We start from the raw sequence: 21354 nt of genomic DNA, 5'->3' as shown, positions 1-21354 counted from the left end.
ATTACAGGGCGCACAGATGTAATGGCTTGTATTTGACGCCTTATATTTATTTTTTTGACATCTACAACGACATTTTGCCCTGTTCAGTTTCTGTCGTGACTGCATTGCACTTATGAGAACTGATACATCATAGCATCTGGATGAAAACTGCTGCAGAAAAGTCTTCTTACAGTGTTGTCTGGAGTGTGGAAACAACCAATCAGATTTGTTCATTTCTGACCGGAAGCTGTGTTGTTTACATTTTCCAAGATGGCGGCGGGGATGTATTTGGAGCATTATTTGGACAGTATGTAATTTATCGTGTTTTAAACGAGTTAGAAACTACTGCAACCTGCTTATTTGTTTTTATGCTGTCTATTGTTATTACGTTTACTCACGATCGTCCTTTATGCAGAGCGGAGTTAGCTAATCGTCTCCTAACGGCCCATGGCTTTAGGATCAGTCTATTTGCTGGAATGGCGCGTCGCACCAAAGCGAGGAAAGGATGCTGTTGTAGATCCAAAGCGCAGATGCGTGTATTTGCCTTGCTTACATACTTTAAATTCGTTCAAACACAAAAACGCTTGTATCTGTGCCTCTTGTTGTTTAATGGGCGACTCGTAAAAGCTAGTTACAAAGCTAACTCCAATGCCAGCGCGCAGCATCAATTCACACTCAAGCTAGCTACCATATTTGTGATAATGTTGTTTTGATTAGCTTTATGTCGAGTGAAGATGGAGTGGGATTAAGCTCTTTCTTGTCGACTCTTCCACCGACAGGCATAGAAAATCTGCCATTTGAGTTGCAGAGGAACTTCAATTTGATGAGAGACCTGGACCAACGCACAGAAGGTGAGATCCATGAGCTCTGATATTAGTGTGAATTTACAACCTGAACCTGATGTGAAAACACAAGTGAGCTTTATTTGTGTTGGCGCACACTATGCTTTTTCACATTTAATTATTCTGCTTAACAATGGAGTTCACCCTCAAGGATGTCCCTAATGGTCTCTAATGGTTGTTTTGCTTTTGTAGAACACATGAAATGTAAAATTTACTTATTTATAACCGATGTGCACAGGGAAGCTACAGACTGTGATGTAGAAGCACAGGTATGCTCTTTATATTCAGTAAATATTTAGCAAAAGGAGCCACTGATCTATAGTTGAAAACTTGGACATCAACCATTTCAGTTTTTTTGCCATTTTTAAAGTTGGTTTTTAAGTGTTGCATTCATTTTTTTTCAAATCCTAGCTATCTGTTGAGTTAGACAAGGAAGGAGAGTTTTAGTGTATCTACATGCTTATTGCTGTATTTTCTGTATTTGTGAGAAGCATGAATTGCACGCTTTCAATTGCATTCGTAATGTTACAGTGTTGTCTATAACTCTTGTTGTCTGTTTTTGTATAGATCTAAAAGGACAGATAGATTCTCTGGCTAAAGAATACACGGCCAATGCCAGGACTCTTTCCTCTGAGCAGAAGCTGTCCATACTGAGGCAGATTCAGCAGTCATATAGTAAATGTAAGGAGTTTGGAGATGATAAGGTGCAGCTGGCCATGCAGACCTATGAAATGGTTGGTATCTTAAAATAAATTCAATCAACCATTGGTTGACTGAATAATTGAATAAAATAATTGATGGACACACTGTGCGGTGTTAGGATGCAGTAGTTGTCAAAATCAGTTAAATCAAGTTTTGTCTTGTACAGGTCGACAAACACATCAGACGCCTCGACACAGACCTAGCTCGCTTTGAGGCTGACCTGAAGGAAAAGCAGATTGAGAGCACAGACTACGATTCCACCTCTAGTAAGGGGAAGAAAGGTGTGTGTGCATAATCTTTTTTATGTTGACCTCTGTATATCTTTTTAATTGTAATCCATATTTAGTGGAACACTGATGTGTTGTTATATTTATAGGAGACACCAGACAAAAGGAAAAGAAGATAGCTAAAACAAGGTCCAAAGTGAAGAGTTCAGATGAAGATGGCAGTCCTAAGAGTGCACAGAAGAAAGTCAAACTTCTTCAACCGTATGTTGCGTGTGCTCTGCGTGTGCTCTCTTTTTGGTGGTCGCTGCAGTCATGCTCCTAATCTCACTGTATTTTTAATTATCAGAGGGGAATTCAACAGTTCTTCCGCCAACTTTGGAAATGTGCACCCATCGGATGTGCTGGACATGCCTGTGGACCCCAATGAACCCACTTACTGTCTGTGTCATCAGGTGTCTTATGGTGAGATGATCGGCTGTGACAACACTGATGTGAGTTTCATTTTTATGGCTTCTTTCCAGTCTCATTCATGTCATTAGGTCATCTAGTTATGTCAAGTCCTGTTGGTGATATTTCACCTTTAAATACATCTTTAGTTGTACATTCAGTATGTGAATATTAAAAGTATGCCACATAACAATAAATAATATTTATTTCTGAAAGGTCATGATAGTGTAATTCTATTATGTTGTTGTAAAATACATTTATGGCTTAAATAATGTTATGTTGGATACAATACATACATTTCCTGTAGGTAAGCACAAATTAAGTTGTTTGGGGGACCTGCAGTATCACTTATCATCCGGCATGATAAAGGTCACAACTGATAGATTGCATGATTGATTAGGAGATTGCACACCATGCATTTTATATGTGATGGCTGTCTTTTAAGAGTTATTTCTTGAATGTGTGTTTTGAAAACAGTGGTTTGTCTAAGCTAAGTGCTACATTTGCACAACACTTAACACGTTTTTATCTGTTATTGTTTATCCCAGTGCTCCATTGAGTGGTTCCATTTTGCATGTGTGGGCCTAACGACCAAACCAAGAGGCAAATGGTGAGAAACTCTGAACTGAAATTGAGATTGTAGTGTACTATCATCAGTAAACATTTCCATCACTCTAACAGCTTCATTTGATGTTATGCAGGTACTGTCCACGGTGCTCTCAGGACAGAAAGAGAAAATAAACACACGTCCTGGAACAAAGCATGGACACTGATCTGAGGGAAAATGAGAATATTTCTTCATTAGTTAGTAGAACTTTTTATTTCTCATCTTCCTTAACATTTGGTGCTTTTCTTTGGTTTACGTATTTGCCTTGGTCTGATGCAGCGTGTGTGTGAGAAGGAGCCAAGTGGTTACAAATGTATTTAAATTTTGATTTTGTTTTTTTGTTTTTTTTATGGCTAACGATCATTTTGATTTTTAGTTACTTTTGGTGCTCTTATTGTGATATTTTTCCATTTAGTTTTTTTTTTTCTGAGTAAATAATAAACACTACAGCTTTCCCAGTGGTTTAATATTTGAACTTCTCCGATACTCTATACTGTATTCACATGTACTGCAAAAGTTTCTTTTTTTTCTGGCCAATATTTTTATATGTTTTGTGGGATGATTAGGTTCTTGTGCTTAGGCTTGGAACACTAGTTTTATTTTGAAATATAACAACAGGACAGACCTGAATATGAAGACAAATGCTGCATCCTGATGATATTCTGTGGTAGTGAGTTGAACCATTTCATTTTTTAACATTTTGATTGAATGCTGCATAAAAAATGAGGCATTTTTGAAAAGTATTGTCATTTCTGTAGCTGAAACATTGGTACCGGGGAGAAAGAGTGATTGTGTTGTCAATCATTTGAATACAGCTACTACCTCAAAAAAAACCTTCCTGAGTGGTCTTTTGTTTTTGTGTTTTTCATTACAATGTGTATTTGTAGAATGTGTCTGCCTTGTCAACCATTGGTGCCGTTGTGCTTATTGGCGTCCAGTAGGTGGTGGTGTTGGGTCAAACAGTAATAAGGCGCACAAATGTGACGTCAGAGTTTCGGTGCTTTGGCGGGATGTCCAAACAAATTTGAAAAGGGAGTCAGACCGTTTAAGACGGAGGGGACAGAGCAGGCTACTCAGAGGGCTAAGTTGAGGCAAACAGGATTGCAGCTTCTTCGGGTAAGTTTTATGATGTTACTTTATCAAAGCAATCGATGGCATTTGCTGCAACTGATTCCGTTAAACAGTAATGTTAGAAGCTGGCGGGTTAGCATACATAGTTAGCCTGCTAACTAACTTGCTAACTCAGCTAAATTCAAAATAATGTTCGCTCAAATGTACAAATGTACACCAGTTATAAGTAAACAATACGAGCCAGAGAGTGGGGGCCTTGAGCTTCCCTGTGAGCATTAATTACGAGCTAAATTATTAGTTTGGGTGAGGTGGCGCAAATTTTGAGTACAACGAAACGCGCAGCTTTACCAATGCTTCAAATAAACAAAGCTAAAGTCTGTGTTTCTTGACGTAGGGATGTCGTGGGATTTTTTTCTGCCGGTGAGCGTCGGGGATCTGGTGAAGACTGGGGGGATCAACCAGTACGTCGTGCAGGATGTAGTCCCCCCAAAACAACTTCCAACCTATCTGAGTAGTAAGTATACTTGGCTTGGAGAACCTTGGCTCTAGAGCCGTGGTTTGTTTTCTTATGTCTGACCCTTATTGACTGTCTTTTACACAGGGTTTAAGGCAGCATTAAGAAGCCATGGACCTTTGCGTATACTGGAACACTTCGACACATGCTACAGCGTGTTACAGTAAGTGGTTATCATGTACAGTCTTCTAGTTGTTGTCCATAATACATATTGCTGTATAAAACTTTTTTTCTTTAACTTTTAAGACACTGTAACTCTGTGGAGCTGGCTGTGAAAGAAGATGCTCTGGAATTACTGATACAAGGTTAGTTTCCCCTCCCATCAGAATTATTTTTTTTTGTCATTGTGCTTGGCTGATTCTGTAATATATTATCTGGTGTCATTTTCTTTTAGTGGTTAGTGGCTTGGCTGCTTCCTTGCCGGCACTCCTCGTCTCCACCTCCCTCTCAGGGGCAGAACGCAAAGAGAAGCTCAATGCAGTCAAAATGAGTGTCTTCCTCCTTTGCAAACTCACGGAGAGCCTTGAAAGTGACTCTTACAGACAGAATATTGTCACAGCACCTGCTAAGGTATAGTTATTATTGACTTAAAAAAGAGACTTAACATTTCTGTAATTAACCACTGAAAATGTCCGCTGATGAAACAATGGCAAGTTTTATGATCCAGTCAGACTAAAGATTGTGGTCTCTAGACTGCTGTAAGGTGGGTAATCTTGGTAGTGTTGTGGAGTTTTGCTGCACTTCTGTAAGGGCTCACCAAGAGTTAAAAAGACACCTTCTGCAACCTATGCCTCCCTCCCCAAGACAAATGGGATGGGTTTGGTAGCAGATGTCAAACACTGTCTGAATGTGTGTTTGTATCTGTGTGAATGTATATGTTTCAGCAGGCAAGACGCTATCTGTGTAGTTTGTCTGGCAGGTATGAATTACTGTCTTTGGTAATCTGAGGGCATCTGTTGTGTATATTTTGTGCCATATTCAAACCCCCATTTCCCTGTATTCATGAAGCTTTGTCTGTATTTACAGGGTAAAAAGGGAAAAGCTGGTGGAGACGGAATGCTTCAGTGGGACTCGGAGCGAGAGAAGGTACTGCAGGTCCTTGTCCAGCTTCTTCAGCTTGATATCCGGTCCCTGTGGAGCCTCTCCCTGGTGGAGGAAGAGTTCATCAGGTAATGTCTGGGGAAGCTCAGGGCAAGGGCAGGCTGTCTTAATTCAGTTAGCTGGTGTAATTTACCAGTTCAGATCACTTCCCAGCATTGATAACACTGCAGCCTTAATTTGAGTGTATATGGTCTTGGTTTTTTCATTATTAATGTCACAACAAACCTAATAAGGATGGATCACCATGGAACTCTGTTAAATTGCTATATCTAATGTTTTCCTAATGGTATCCACTGTGGATCCACAGTGCATGTGTTGTCTTTCTTAACTAAATATGGTTTTCTCTTTTCATCCACACATCACTGCATAATTACATATATAAACCTTAATCTGAATGTGTCTCATCTCAGCTGTGTTTCCTGCTGTTGCTACAAGCTTCTTGAAAATCCCACCATCAGCCATGTCAAGAGCAAACCCACCAGAGATTGTATCATCCATCTACTAGGGGTGCTGATCAAGAAGTACAATCACCTCCTGGGTTAGTCAGTTATAACAAAACATTGTGAACAGACTTTTCTTATTTGGAAATGACAAAATGCATCATAAGATATCTTTTAGGTTTTTTTTTCATTGCAATTTTAATGCATAATGCTGTTTTTTCCAGGTGCAAGTGTAAAAGTGATCCAGTTATTGCAGCACTTTGAGCAATTGCCATCTGTGTTCGCTCAGGCTGTTTCTGTGTGGAGCACAGAATATGGAGTCAGAGCTATCATAGGCGAAGTCATAAGGTCAGTACATGATTTGTCTATATATAAAGTTTCTAATAAACAGTTTCTATGTGTGTGTAACTGACAGCAAATTAGCGCTGAGAGGTTAAACTTAGTTTTCTTCCTTCCTTTAGAGAGATTGGTCAGAAGTCAAGTGAGGAGCTTGCTAGAGAGGGGTCAGGGGTCAAAGCCTTTGCTACTTTCCTCTCAGAACTTGGGGCCCTGGTGCCAGAATCAATGATCCCCAACATCAGTGTCCTCATCACACACCTGGAATCTGAGGTATGCATTTTAAAAACTGAATGTTTATATATAGATTTGTAATATAAATTAAAGGTAGGGTAGAATATTTTGAAAACTCAGTGAGAGTCAGCCAGGTTTTGAAAGTAAACACACGGCCCTTTCTCTCGGAGCTCACCCCGAAGCCACGTCTCCCAACCAGTCTGTGACTTCGGCCATCATGCACGTACCTCTCTGATGCGTGCAGAGCAGGAAGAGATTGACAACCAGCCAACTATACTCGCAGGGGCGCCTCACAGGATTGGCTGATGTTTTTAGCGTTTTAAAGCTTCCACAGATGATTAATATTCTTCGTTTTAAAGCGAAACTGCCAAACTAATTGGTTGCGATCGGATTGTGAAGAGAAGTTACACTAATTTAACAAAAAGTGCATCAAAATGAAATCTCCTACCCTACCTTTAATACATTTGTGTAAATTAGTAGATGCGTGTTCTATACAGTATGCTGCTCAAGCCAATTTTTGACCCACCTTACACCTCTGCTCCTTGTTCCCTTTTATAACTTTATTATGTTGACTTTCAAGGAGTTTTGCTGGGCTAGGATGCACTTGGCCATCTATAAATTTCATTTCCCACTGTTGTCAAGACCTTGCCATGGATGGCATTTTTTATTGTTCTCAAGATATGTGAAAGTGTGGTTGTACACTGTGTACTTTGAAAGTACACAGAAAAATAGTTCTATTGACAACAAACAAACTGTTATTCTGGGATGTTTTTTTCTAGCTGTTTGATTCATGCTTTGCCCAGTGATGAGACCAAGGCGAATACGAGCTTGCCGAATGAGAGTTGGGTTCTTCTTGCCCTGACTGGCAGGTAATCTTGGCAGTGCAGAGGAGAATTTCTGCTCTGCTGTAAGGGCCTGCCTACAGTGACTTGGCTCGACCCATATTATTCCTCTACAGCCACAGGGGAGTTAATTCTGGGATGATGCTAACAGTGTGTGTGTTCTGTGCCTGTGTGCGTGTGTGTGTGCCAGAGGCAAGAAGTTCACCCAGCTCTCTTAGTTCAGTGAGCCATGAGTTTTGTCTTTGGTAATCTGAGGGCAGAGTTACCAATTTTCTGTTATGTTCTGTATGTCTGAGTCAGTTATGAGTAAACTGTTTCATTGACACAGGATCATTGTTGCATTTGGACTAATTTCTAAATGTTTTCCAGAGCCACACAATGCGTGTTGCTGTGTGTGAGGTGCTGGGAGAGATCCTTGTACGAGTCCTGTGTGGTGATGGGCTAGACGAGTCTGGCAAAGCTGACCGTGATCGCTTCTTCGACACGCTGCAGGAACATCTGCATGACACACACTCTCATGTCAGAGCACGTGTGTTGCAGGTCTACACACGCATTGTCAACAGCAAAGTATGTTTTTTTTTAAACTTAAAATGTGTTTGTCATCATGGCATGTCTGGTAATCCCCTGGTAATTAAACCTGTCTGTTTAGGCGCTGCCGCTGTGTAAGTACAGTGAGGTGATGGAGCTTGCTGTTGGACGGCTGATGGACAAATCTATAAATGCAGTGAAAAGTGCTATCCAGTTGTTGGCAGCTTTTATAGCACATAATCCTTATAGCTGCAAGGTAATGCAAACAGACGTAACTTGCTCACTGAATACCATATATGTTTCATATCAACAGAATGCATTCTTGTGTCTTTCAGTTGAGCAGCGCAGATCTGAAGAAACCCCTAGAGAAAGAGACGACTAAGCTGAGAGAAATGAAAGATAATCTGAAGGAGAAAACACCAGGTAATATTTAAAGAATTACAAGCGATCTGCTACTGTTTCATTTTCTTCATGACAATTCATATTTTGGGCAGGTGAATTGGGGTTCTGCTTGCCTTGACTGGCAGGCAGTCTTGGCAGTGCACAAAAGTTCCTGCTCTGCTTTAAGGGCCTGCCTACAGTGAATTGACTCAGCCCAAATTATTCCTTTTTAAAATTGCAGTAGAGTAATTGCTGAGATGAAGTGGGCAGTTGGTGTGCAATCACACAGAAAAACTTACTGTTGTACTTTGTTATTTCAGTAGCACTGGAGCACGACCCAAGCATAGTTATTACATAAAATGATAAAGCTTCTGGTCTTTTTTTATTTGAGTGGGAAAGATGGTAATGTAGATATTAAGTTCCAATCCTGCAGTTTTACCAGAAATCTCTTTAATTGTGATCCTGAAGCATTATCAAATGGTGGTAGTCTGGAGCTCTGCATTGTCTCACCATTCCTCCTTGTGCTAAATTGTGTTTTAATCCTTACAGACATTGTTTACCTGTTTTTCGGGTCTGACTTTAGTCATCAACATTGTATATGAATATTTTTTTTACTTTTTCCTTTCTCTCCTGGCAGTGACGGTGATTAAGGCATCTGAGCTGTGGGCTGCCATGGAGCCTGAGCTCCTTGTCGCTGTCAGGAATGAGCTGGAGCCCACACATGAGGAGGAGCAGGAGGAAAACACGGAGGACAGAGAGGAAGAAAAAGAGGCAGAAGATGACAGAGCTACAGCTGTGAAGATAGCTCAGTACCTTCGTGTCAACAAATACAGGTGATTCTTGGGTGAAAGTTGACTAGTTATGTCACTACCTGAAGGTTTATTTTTCTCCTCACACTGTCAATTAGGAAACAGTTTGATATGTGATTTTTTTATGTGTCTCCTCTTTACAGAAATGCGGTGAGGCTTTGTATAAGAGCTCACAAATGCTTCCCAGAATCTGAGAGGTTTGCTTCTCTGTCCACTGTCACCCCTGAGAATCTAATGGACACTCTGGCTTTGATTTTCAAAGGTAAAAGCTATGCTCTTATGTCAAGAGATTGTAATTAAATTGCTCTCTCCCGTGACTCTTAATAGAAACAAAATTGAACACATCTAGCTTTCACTTCTTTTCACTTGGCAAAGCTGTCGTCATATACTTAATAACTCTAGAGTTGAAACAAGGTGTCTCTCACAAGCACTCTGCTGTAGTTCCACATAATTAGACCTTACCACACCTTGCTGGCATTTCGTAAAATAAAAATATATAAATGCATTCCCCTATAACCCCTATCACCACCTGTATGAAGCAACAGGATGTTTCTTCGCACTTTCATTTGCTATGATTGAACAAACATTAGGTTAAATTTAAGTTTATTGTTCTGTGTAGCCCAATAATATTTGACCTGCAAGATTTCACACAGAATTGAATTGTTTAGTTTGATGTCAAAAAACTTGAAATGCTCCCTTCAAATGCCTGCACAAACCACAGGAGATTTAACTTTATTACGGATGGAGCAGATGCAGTAACTGAGAGCACTTAAGCAGAGATTGTAACATTGTTTTTTTTAGTTTAATTCTTTATTTTATTTAATGTTTACTGCAGTAAATATCGTCTGATATTTTCCTTAGGCAGTGACGAAGACACCCCTGAGCTAAGCCAGGACTTGCCATCAACCCCACAGAAAGAGGGGGAGAAAGAGGGGGAGGATGGTGAGCTGAAGAAACAGGAGATGTTGGTGCAGTACCTTAAGGATACAGAAACCTTTGCTTTACAAGTGGAGAGAGCAATCTCTGTCATCAACACCATGCTCTACTGGAAAACAACTTCAGGTAGATGGCCACTTCCAACAGAGTGCAAAGCGTTTAAATTTTACATGTAGCTTTATAAGGATGTACGTTTTCTGTGTTTTTAGTGGTCCAGGAGGCTGTGCAGTTTTGTGTGACTGTGTGCGAGTTTAGTGTTGCTAACTCTATCATTGGAGTGAGGAAGATGTTGCCTCTGGTCTGGTCAGCTGATGCTGCGATTAAAGATGCTGTGGTTCAAGCCTACAGGCACCTGTATTTGAACCCACAGGGGGACACCATTAGGTTTGTCAAATATCTCTACTCATAGCTGAAAAAAACAAGTACACAACCTATTTATTGGTGTATTACTACACTATTATCAGGGTATGGAAACTGTGTCCGTTTCACTCAAAACGTATTAAAACATCAACAATCTCTTTTTAGGGCGAAAGCCCAGACTCTTGTTGACAGTCTCTCTGAGCTGATGGTGGACGCATCTCTGGGAACAATCCAGTGTCTTGAGGAAATTGTGAGAGCGATTTTTACTGTTCTTCTCATACACTTAGACACATTTTGCATACTGTTAAATTGTCCTAACCATCCAAATATCTCTCTCTGTAGGTACAAGAGTTTTTTGGCAGTGGCAGCAATCTCCAGTCTACCGCCATTCAGGTGTTGTGGGAGAGATTTACCGGTAAACGAGAAACCTCTGCTTTACACAGGCGAGCTGCAGTGTTACTGCTTGGCATGGCAGCACGGTAAGAAATTATGTTTAGCATTATGTATCAAAACAGTTAGGCAGTGTTACTTTTATTTTGTAGCCTGCTTACAATAGACAAGTGCGAAATGAGTCTCATTGGCACTATCAATATTTCTAAAATTCAATTGATGCATCCAAAAGGAACAATGAGGTGTTAGACCACATATCTAGTTGTTGACAAAAAACATCAAATGCACTCCTGTGCTGTCATATCAAACCAAAAGTTGGATAATTGCTTAATTGTCCCCTTGTGGACAAGGCCAGGTTATTTGTTTGGGGACCCCAGTATTCGGATTTAGGGTTTCTGGAGGTAGGAATCTAGTAGCTGTAATTAGTTACTGATCACTCCTTAGACAGCTCAGTATTTACTCACATTTTCATTCTGTTCACGTTGTGATCTGATTTCATTCTGCAGTCATACATAGAGCAGAGTAGGTGGGAATGTCAACCAAAACAAAGTTGATGGATAATTAGCCACACTTGCAACCTGTATTTATTTTCCAATTTTGTAAAAGGCAAAACATGTTTTTTGGTAAAGGTTGTGGTTGCAGGTGCTGTGCATACTAATGACTTGTTTACTCTGGATGAGGGAAAGACATGTTTACTGGTGAAAACAGAACTAACTCGGGGGCTGCTGAAGCATGTGGCAAATTTCATACTGAGTCATGTTGTTTCTGCAACATTGAGCAGTTGTTTCTCACCAGTGTCGTAAATAATTTTTATTTGTACCGGTAGCTAAAATGTTTTATATTGTAAAAGAAAAACTGGGAAAGGAGATATCAGTCACAAGTTTTCTAAAGACCTTTTGCCACTCAGGGGGAGTGAGGAAACCTCTTTTAGAAACTAGGGCTAGGAGTCCACTTGCCTCTAAACTCAATATAATATGACCTGCATAAATGAGTCTTCACAGACAAATTGCTATTGTTGTGTGGTGAGCAGAACAATAACTATGTAAAATGAGGCCAAGAAGATTATTCCTAGTTATAATTGTATATTGTGGTATGAACTTAAAAAAACAGTAAATCCGGTTTTACTGACTACATACTGCAATTGTTCTTTAACAGTGAAGTAGACCAAAATTCCAAATGCTGAAGTGTCAGTACAGTGGATTCTCATAAATGTTTACCAAAATTCTAGTTCTGCTGCATCTGTTTAGTGAATAGAAATGGTGTAAAATTATTTCTTTATATACTTTTAAAAACTTTGCAAAGTGCACTTTAAAACAGATGCACATTTGAATCAGCAGGACAATGTTTCCTACGTACTCTGTGCAGTTATAGTTGTTTTCTTTTTGTTTGTTTTTTTCCCCAATAAATTGCAAATAAAAAATGTGTGCTGTTCATCAGTGCTCTTCCTTTTACATTTTGGTCCTGCCTCAGCTACTTCACATTCAGCAAATCCTCTCGTTAGTCAGAATGCAAGCCCAGCCTCGGCTCCTTTTCATTGTAACCAAAGTCACGACCATATAACTAGGCTCTTTGCCAGTGCTTTATATATGTATTTTTAGTGTTGCCTCTCAATCTACCTCAAAGACCGCCACTGCTGTAGGGATGCGTGAGTGAGCAAGTGAGAGAGAAAAGAGACTATCTGCAGTCCACCCACACTGCTGCTTCTCTTCATCCAGCATCGGCAGCATTCATAACCTATTAAACCTTATGTGCTGCTCCTAACCCATCCTCCTACATGCATTATCTGGGCAGCAGTCTGCACTGGCAAGGCCAACACAGAGCAGTTGGGATCATCTTGGGCATGGATGTTATTGCTTCACTTTGCATAAACACATGATCATTTGGTATGATGAATGTCTCTTTATAAAAGTACTCTTTCCGTATTTCTGTGGATGTAACAGGGCAGAGAGGGAGGTTGTTCTCAGTAATCTGGACACTCTTTGTTCAGTGGCTCTGGGAGAAAAAGTGACTGAAGACTTTCTTCTGGCCAGAGACACGGTTATCACCATCTGCAGCATTACTGACCATGTCAGGGTAAGAAGATTTGTTTACTAATACAGGGTCACCTTCAGAGTCAGCAGGCCTTTTCATCTGTCTGATTTTACTTTTCTAATTTTATGAGAATTGCTTAGTAACAAGCTTTATGTCCTTTATTTAATGTGAGGGGAAAATGGCCCATGAGAAGTTTAAATAAACAAAGACAGTTCACATAAAGCCTGAATTCATTTTAAAATGTATGAAATGTGGAAACCCAGTCTCTCCTGAGAGGGGTTCCTCTCAATATTCATATATTTTCACTGTCTTTACCTTTACCAGCAGTCAAAAGGCACTCCGTTCAGACTGCCTCAAGAGCATCAGCTCTTCACCTGCCTCACACAAGCCCTTGCTGAAGGTAAATGTGTCCATTGTTTAACTTTTTCTCTTGGCTTTCACCACTTAATCCCTTCCTCTGACTGTGTTGGTATTTGCTTCAGGGGTGGTGATGGAAGACCCCCACTGGCAGAGCTTCATGGAGCAGGCTGTCCGTCTCATCTACTTCCTGGCTGAATCACCTGACCAGCTGTGCTCCCGGCTGCTCCAGCGAAGTTCTCGCCTCTTGCTCGATCAGATTGCAGAAGGCGGAGAAATCAATAAGGATGTCAGCCAAATGCAAGATGGATCTCAAGAGTCCAGTGAGCAAGGTGAACAAGGTGAGTCCCATCGCATCAATTTGTCAAGCACTGTGCCTTTGTGTTGGCATACTTTATCTACATTAACATTGTATGACTTGTCCCCGTCTTTGTCAACACACTCTACTGTTTTCCTTTTCTACAGTGAACTGTGTGTGTCTGGCACAGTTGTTGGCTGTGTGTGGTTGCGTGGCTTTCTGGCAGGTGTCTCACCTTGAGCGCAGTGTGAGCACTGAGTTGCGGAGGAGGAGAGGAGAGACGGAGGAGAGGGAGGAGAAAGAAAAAGGCCCAGCCAGCAAAACTAAGGTAATGAGCTGTAATGCAGGTGTTACAGACAAAATAATTGATGAATTAATCTGATGCCTGGTTTTTATGTGCGAAGCTTCCTGAAGAAAAATTGTTTTAAGATCTTTGTGGTAGTGAATCAATGTATGACATTATCAGCTATTAAAATATTGCTTGAAAACCTTGTTCTGCTCAGAAGTTCCCATTTGGGTACCTAGACACAAATCTGCTGAGAATTTGCTTAAACATAAATACCAGTTGCTTGCTTTTTAAAAGTACAGATGCTTTTAATGCTACATAAAAGATACAAATGAAGCTTAAACAGCCCCCTGTGTGGTGGGAAGCATTTTGATAATCAGACTGGTTCTCAGCAGGTTGGTTTGATGAGATTTATTTCAGTGGCACCGAGTCAGATGAGTGATGGCTCATAATTATCGCCCATCAGGGAACAGGAAGACAAATGCTACCTTGATTACTATTAGAAGTGTTTCTTTTTCTTACACTTTTTATTTGTTCACATTTTTCTCTTGGATGGCCAGACTAGAGCTAGTGACAAAGTGAGAGACAAAAAAACGTATATCCCCTGGCTTTACTGAATAACCTGAAGATTTCTTACGATCTAGAAGCCAATGTATCTGACATAAAAGGCAACAGTACATCGGACTTGGGATTTCTTGGTATAATTTAAAATGAGCAGGGATGTGTTCTTATAAAGTAGGTCTATAAAGGATAATGGTTTCTCAACAGCAATCAGCCAATGAGAGCGCAATGGAGGAGGAGCTTGGGTTGATTGGTGCCTCAGCTGAAGATACAGAGGCTGAACTCATTAGAAAAATCTGTGAAACAGAATTATTGGCCGGTAAAGTATCCTTTTGTGTCTTTCTATATTAAGTCTTGCTCTTTAGAATACAATATGTTTTTGTAATATTTGTTTATATACCCCCTCCCGGTCTCTGTCTATGTAGACGAAAACCTGCTGAGTTCATTCCTTCCCCTGCTGCAGAGAGTCTGCAGCTCCCCAGGACGCTATTCCCACCCTCAGCTCACCACTGCTGCCTGTCTGGCACTGTCTCAGTACATGATGATAAGGTAAACACTGGCTGATTAATGGTTCAAGTCTTAAAGTCCAAACAAAATTACTTATTCCAGTACCTCAAATGGACATATTTAGATTTTCTTCACAGAATTTTTAACCTAATGGCATTGGGAAAATAACATGCATTTTGGGAAATTATTAACAGCAGTTCATATTAACTTTGATATTTTCTAAACGATCAAGTACTTGACTGAGAAATGTTGACTTCTTCCAGTCCTTCAGTGTGTGAGGAAAACATCCGTCTCATGTTCACGGTACTGGAGCGTTCTACTCTCCCAGTGGTCCGGGCCAATTCCATAATAGCCCTGGGAGACCTCACGGTCCGGTTCCCAAATATCCTGGAACCCTGGACGCAGAATCTGTATGCAAGGTAATGTAATGACGCACTCACTTTGAGCCTAGCAATAAGAAACCAATTTGTCACAGTAGCAGCTTATTCTCATCATCACCCCACATCCTAACCGACTCTTCTCTGCACATTATCATAATATCCATAGATTTGTTTTGATTTTTCCACTCAAGATTTTAAGAGACAGCCTGTGTCTGATCGTTCAGCAGAGTGGGTGTATTGTAAATGACATTTTATTGCAGCAAACGACCCCCCTCCCATGTACACTTGTGCCATCTTCATCTTGATCCCACCAGTGTGATGTCTCAGTGTGTTCATCTCAGCCAGTCAAGTGTTGCCGTTCTGTCATATTGCTCCACTGAGCCATTAGATGGAAAAAGTTTACTTTTACTTTTACTTTTCGTGAGTTTTTAACAAGGGGGGGCTTTTGAGATGATCTATATTGGCAAATGTGTGCCTGGTATTCTGACCACTGCAGTTGCCGTGGGAACCAGCCATTGCTTTAAAAACCCACCCCCACTCATGAACTGGGGTGGAGCCTTAGACCACCTCAGACAAGGGCACTTTAGACAACGAACAGCTTAATTATTAGTGTGTTACAGATTGTGACCAGAATCAGTGACTAGTCTGTTGTAATTATACAGAGAGGCTGAGTGAGCAGAAGGGAATAATTTTCGAGCAAAGTCAAAGGTTCGATGAAGGTTTATGCTTGTAGGTATGCTTTCATTTTAAAAACACTTAATAGCCTATTTCTCTTTCACTAAGTTACACTGGTGTTCTGTAGCCAACTTAGCTGCTCTGTTTAATGAAGTGTGGTTTTAATTATAATGGTTGATAACGCTCACATTGAGGCATTTTGGACATGTAAAAACATTCTGTTCTTTATTTAATGCGTCATTGGCCTCCTAGTGTTTTCTACCTGATAAGCATTTCATAGTACTCCCTAATTGTCTACCACACACCAACACCTCCACTGTTCTCAAGGCGGCTGCCCTGGCGGCTCCTGATAAGAGCATTAAGAATTAATTACCCTGTTCATTGCTGTTGTAAGCTCCTGCACTGGCATGTGGAAGTACCATGTTCAAGTGTCTGTTCCTCTGCCAGGAGTCCTGCTCTCTGGCATAATGAGAAATGGTTAATGAGTTTCTTTTGTTCTGTGGTTTGGGTGAGGAAAAAAATCTAAATTGGTCTCACAGTGCCCTGCCACAGCCTGTCCAGTCCCATTGTATTCAGCCAAAGCTGTGACAGTTGTTAGGTTTCTGTATCGATCTGGCTAATTTCAAGTCTGTAATGTGAATGTAATTGACTACGACTGGACAATAACAAATGTACCCAGTGACAATTTTTTTTCGCCTCCACACTCGTCTCTTGTCCTGTCAGTAATATGACTATGAGACTAGCAATTGTTGTCAGTCTGCCAATTCAGTCCATAACATCACATTTTCTATGCATGTCCCCCCCCCCGGATATTCTGTTAAGTGGCAGGAGTAGATCAAATGTTTTTTTAACCTGTAAAGTTTTTCAACATCTACAGGATCAATTGGAACCAAATCTACTATAGACATTCATGGTCTCCAGATGATATCACTGAGTGACTTTGATCCCCAGCGTTTTTTCTAGCTCTACCACAATTGGATACATTTTGTCGGATTAGTTATGAATTATTAAAAGTTGAGGATAAAAAGGCATGGTTTGATATTAAAGTCCACTTGTATTGATCAAAACTAGATGTTTCATTTGTGTCAAAGCAGCCATGGTGTGTTCCATAAAGCCCCCTTTACAGTGTACAAAACAGTTGGCATTCTCTCATGCATTAAATGACATGCAGCTACAACACTGTGTCTCAGCCACAAAGCATCAGTGTGATCAAGCATCACTTCATCACACTGTCATGTAAAATACCCAAATGTGTGCTGTAATTGTTAGGTAGGACCTATATGCTTATTGGACAAAGCTAATTTAAAACAAAATCCTCCATTAGACATATTTCTCTCCAGTATTTTGGTTTGTGACCAGATAACTGTAAAACTGATGTTCTCTGAAGTCTCAACTCTGTATCAGTGCAATGTTTAGTGCCTACAAGCAAATGGTAACCTGCTAACACACTGAATTAGTTATCCTGTTAGACCTGGCAAATATTGGCATATTAGTAGCATGTCAGTATTCATTAAAGAGCTGCTAGCATGACCCCAATAATTGAACACATTTTTCCTTTTTAGGCTGAGTGATGAGGTTCCTTCAGTGAGGCAGACAGCTGTGACAGTTCTTACTCAGTTGGTGCTTAAGGATGTGCTCAAGGTCAAAGGTCAAGTCAGTGAAGTGGCTGTGCTGCTAATTGACCCTGAGCCACACATTTCCAGCCTGGCCCTGAACTTCTTCAATGAGCTTGCCACCAAGGTACGCACACATACACACACACACAAGCTAGCCTTGAAGAAGCCTGAATAATTGGGAAGGTTTTTAACTGTCCTTTGCATTTTCCTTCAGGACAATGCCATCTACAATCTGCTGCCAGACATTATCAGCCGCCTGTCTGATCCAGAGAGAGGCATGAGCTCAGAGGACTTCAACACCATTATGAAGTGAATTGGCCAACTGCATATATTAATATTCCATTTGCTGCCTTTGTCCACAGAGAGTGTTTCTGTGTCCTGTCGAGGCTGGGGACAAATGTGATTTGTTATAAAGTTTCGGGGGGGGGATGGTACCTTTGCTATTTGAGTGGTTGTTTAGATGGTGTTCTGATTGTGTTTTCAGACAGCTGTTCTCCTACATCACTAAAGAAAGGCAGACCGAGTCTCTGGTAGAGAAACTATGTCAGCGCTTTAGGACTGCCAAGTGAGTACAGCTCTACCTTTCTTTTCCTATTCTACCACCTCCTAACCTGCTTTTCTTTTTCTTTGTTTTCTCTGCTAATTTCTAAGTGTGTCCTGCAGTGTTTCATTGTGCGAAGTGCGGGGGTGGATGTGTGGGTAATTGGTGGGTGTTTTCACTGTGACAAGAGATTTAGACGATTAAAGGCAAGCTCACAGTTCAGTTCACCTATCACCCCTACTGACATCTTCTTTTCAGTCTTTGTCATGGAAACCATCTTCCTATGTAGTTGGGGAATGTAGATGGAACAATTTGGCTTGGCTAGGCTTCAGCCTCTGACTCATACTCCATCCATACTCGGAGCTCAAAGGAAGGACATTTTTATATTACACAATGGCAAAGTGAATTTAGATATAAGAAGGTTGCTGGAAAATGAGATTTGGTCCAAATGTCAGGGCAATGCCATGTTCGTGAGTAATGAGCTTTTTTGTTGAGGGACTAGAAATTTCTCTGCATTTCATAGTTGCTAATCAGGTTTCATCCCTAATTCTTCCAACTCTCATTTTTCTTTCCTCCTCAGGACAGAGCGTCAGTGGTGTGACTTGGCCGTGTCCCTGTCTTTGCTGTCCATGTGTGAGCGTGGTTTTAAGAGGCTGCAGGAATGCTGGGAGTGTTACAGTGACAAGTTGACGGAACCTGGAGTCTACCAGCCTCTGCTCTCCATCACCGCCAAGCTCCGGCGTGGAGCCAAACCACAATTTAAAGTAGGATATGCTCACATTTGAGCACACGACACGTGTTTTATAGCTACTTTTTATTAACAGCGACATTGTCTTCTAGGCTCAGGTAGATGAATTTGAAAAGCGGTTGACTGCTGTTCACACAAGGGGGCTGGAAAATGTAGAAAGTCCTGAGATGGATGAGGAGAACCAAACGGGTGGAGGGTCCACTGAGAAGCCAGTCGTGCAGACACCTCTGCCCAGCAGAGGCCGTCAGAAGTCAAGGAGAGGTCAGAAGTCAAAGCCTTTTATCATTAAGAAAAATACAGAAAAAAGTTACTGTACAGTGACAAACTTTTTTCCGTTCAGGCCAAGCAAAGCCATCAGTTTCAAGCCGTGGTGATGAGAGTTTTGTGACGCCTCAGAAAACTCGCAAGTCCAAGAAACCTGTGATTACCTTCAGCAGTGATGAAGAGGAGGATGAAGAGGGTGAGTCCAGGCACAATGTTTGCCATTACATTTAAAGATAAATGCCTAAATAAATTAATCAGTCAACTCCATGGCTAAGCTGTTTAACCTTCAAACTGGAGTGCACTAATAAAAGTCACAAAACACAAACAAGCAGTTTTATACACAACAAACGCAATGAACCAATGCAAACAACTTACAGGATGGAGCCTTTGATCAGTGTCTTTCTGTAATGGCCGACACCACGCCTGGATCTGCCATGCCAAAGCTTTCAGTTAGAAACGAGGCTTATCCACCTTTAGCAGCACATTATATAGTTGTCTAAAGATGTTGTCAAACTGAAGGCTTGCATTATCTGTTACTGTTATAAGTTTATAAAGCAACACTGACTTGCTACTTGCTACTCTATTTTGTCTTCATTGTGTAGCACAGTGTTTAGACAGGGAACCTTGAGGTGCAGGTAAATTGTTTTAGTGATTTTCCTTATAATGTATGAAGGACATCGCTTGTCTCCTGTCTGTCTTTGAACTAACAGCCCAAACGTAGCAGGGTATGTGCAGACAAAGTTGTGTATTTATTGAACTCATGCTAAACAGAATTGTGTCTAAGCCATTATGTGGCTTGTGCAGCATTTTTTTTAAAGTGGCATTTATGAAGTGCTGCATTTTATTATTCTTTTATAAATTCAATCATTTAGCATGTGAGGCATCATAGAGTTCCTAAAGTACAAACAGTGCAACATCCATAGATTTTTCACAATCTGCTTTTCTGCTTGGAACATATTAATCAATACAACAGCTTAAAGTCTTTGGACCAATGAACTGAAAAGACAGCAGTCTGGTGATGTGAACTTTTCTGAACTTTTGGGTCACAGCAGAACTAATCTAACATCGGATTTTACATAGAGCAGGTTAAAATGAGCTGTTCTAGTCTGTGGTTGATTCCGTGTCATCAGTTTCTAACTGCGGATTATTATTATTTTATCAGATGCTGTGATGGCGGAGAGTGAGACCCCTAAAGTGACAACACCGATAGCACGCACATCCCGCCGAGCTCGCCTCAGAAACTGAAAATCTTTTACTTGTTTGTCTTTTCTGTGTCTTTTTAACCTTTTATCTTTTCAACTTTTAATCGTTCTGTATATTTTTTTAAATCTCGTTTCTTAGCACCAGACTAAAAGAGTCTGACGTATCTGATGATATAGAATCAGTGAGTTTTAATAAACAGCTTTGATACCTTAGCAGTTGTTTGTCTTAGTTTAATGTGCATCAATCTGGAGAAAACCCAGAGAGGCTCAACACTTAACAAATGTGTGAAGAGTTGTGCATCTGCTGGGTCCTGTCAAGGGAATTTATACTGTCATTACAAGCAGCTTTGAATGTCTGCTTGTGTTATGTGTTTGGACAGCGGTGTTTAATGGGTTGCCACAGCTTGCCCAGACAGTGTTACTATCCAACATGCTTCTCCACTTCCCTCAGTGTTCCTGTTCTTATAGTCGCATCAGTTTTAAGCGCTATCAGATGAAGAACACTTTCACCGTTTTTTCTTATCATGAGCATGGCTGCATGTTTTTATTTACAACCTTTTTTTCTTCTGTCTGACACATTTGCTGTTGCCTAGTTGGCCGCCTCTGTACTCCTGTAATCAATCTCTTTTGTAGGTCTCCCTCCGCTCTCTGCCTGGTGCTTTTCTCCCTCCTCCTCCTCCTCCTCCTCTTCTCTGCTGCCTACTTTTCCTCCAGCGCTCCTCTTTCCACTCACATCACATGCACGGTAGTTTAACCCTCCCCTCCCTCTTCCTCCCCTCATCACTAATCTCTCCTTTTCGCCCACTCCCTCTCCCACACGTTGTCCTCTCCGAAAAAGATGAGAGGGGTGCATTTTCTGTATGTGTGATTGATATGTTATGTAAAGGCACTTGCCAACAACACACTATCAATGATTGCAGCAGTTGGGTTTTTTTTATCAAAGTACACATTTGAGTTTAAATGTATTCAGTGGGTGCTAAGTGTGCAAATATAAGTAAATCTGCAAAGGGGGTTGTATTTAGCTTGTTCAGTTGGTTATGAAAACTCTGATTAGGAGCTGAATAATCATTGATTGCATGCCCGGTTTCTGATGAACATTTCTAATTGCAGGGGTTTATTTACTTGAAATAATCAGAGGCTGC

At 40.7% G+C, this 21354-nt stretch overlaps 2 protein-coding genes and 2 non-coding genes across 4 annotated transcripts; all 4 read left to right on the top strand.

The window, feature by feature from the left end:
- Positions 1-198: 198 nt before the first annotated feature.
- ing4 (inhibitor of growth family, member 4) lies at positions 199-3620 on the top strand. The gene is made up of 8 exons (XM_028424500.1): positions 199-286; positions 759-830; positions 1389-1555; positions 1690-1804; positions 1900-2011; positions 2097-2241; positions 2746-2807; positions 2899-3620. Exons 1-8 carry the CDS (start codon positions 250-252, stop codon positions 2936-2938), a joined length of 750 nt encoding a protein of 249 aa, XP_028280301.1. The 5' UTR covers positions 199-249; the 3' UTR covers positions 2939-3620.
- Positions 3621-3780: 160 nt separating this feature from the next.
- On the top strand, positions 3781-20425 carry ncapd2 (non-SMC condensin I complex, subunit D2). Its single transcript, XM_028424385.1, has 32 exons — positions 3781-3920; positions 4270-4389; positions 4477-4552; positions 4636-4694; positions 4784-4959; positions 5416-5558; positions 5901-6028; positions 6155-6278; positions 6392-6539; positions 7712-7909; positions 7992-8126; positions 8206-8293; positions 8889-9084; positions 9204-9322; positions 9922-10122; positions 10206-10380; positions 10522-10606; positions 10699-10835; positions 12687-12819; positions 13102-13177; positions 13260-13475; positions 13600-13760; positions 14487-14598; positions 14705-14828; positions 15050-15205; positions 17404-17581; positions 17672-17766; positions 17942-18022; positions 18579-18762; positions 18839-19007; positions 19087-19206; positions 20173-20425. Exons 2-32 carry the CDS (start codon positions 4272-4274, stop codon positions 20253-20255), a joined length of 4194 nt encoding a protein of 1397 aa, XP_028280186.1. The 5' UTR covers positions 3781-3920; positions 4270-4271; the 3' UTR covers positions 20256-20425.
- LOC114449184 (small nucleolar RNA U85) lies at positions 5020-5341 on the top strand. The gene has a single exon (XR_003671958.1). It is a non-coding gene; the product is annotated as a small nucleolar RNA U85 (small nucleolar RNA).
- On the top strand, positions 7298-7601 carry LOC114449185 (small nucleolar RNA U85). Its single transcript, XR_003671959.1, has one exon. It is a non-coding gene; the product is annotated as a small nucleolar RNA U85 (small nucleolar RNA).
- Positions 20426-21354: the final 929 nt, after the last annotated feature.

The sequence above is a fragment of the Parambassis ranga genome, chromosome 16 (genome assembly GCF_900634625.1).
Source record: "Parambassis ranga chromosome 16, fParRan2.1, whole genome shotgun sequence".
Lineage (NCBI taxonomy): Eukaryota > Metazoa > Chordata > Actinopteri > Ambassidae > Parambassis > Parambassis ranga.
This window is presented reverse-complemented; position numbering and strand designations above follow the sequence as displayed.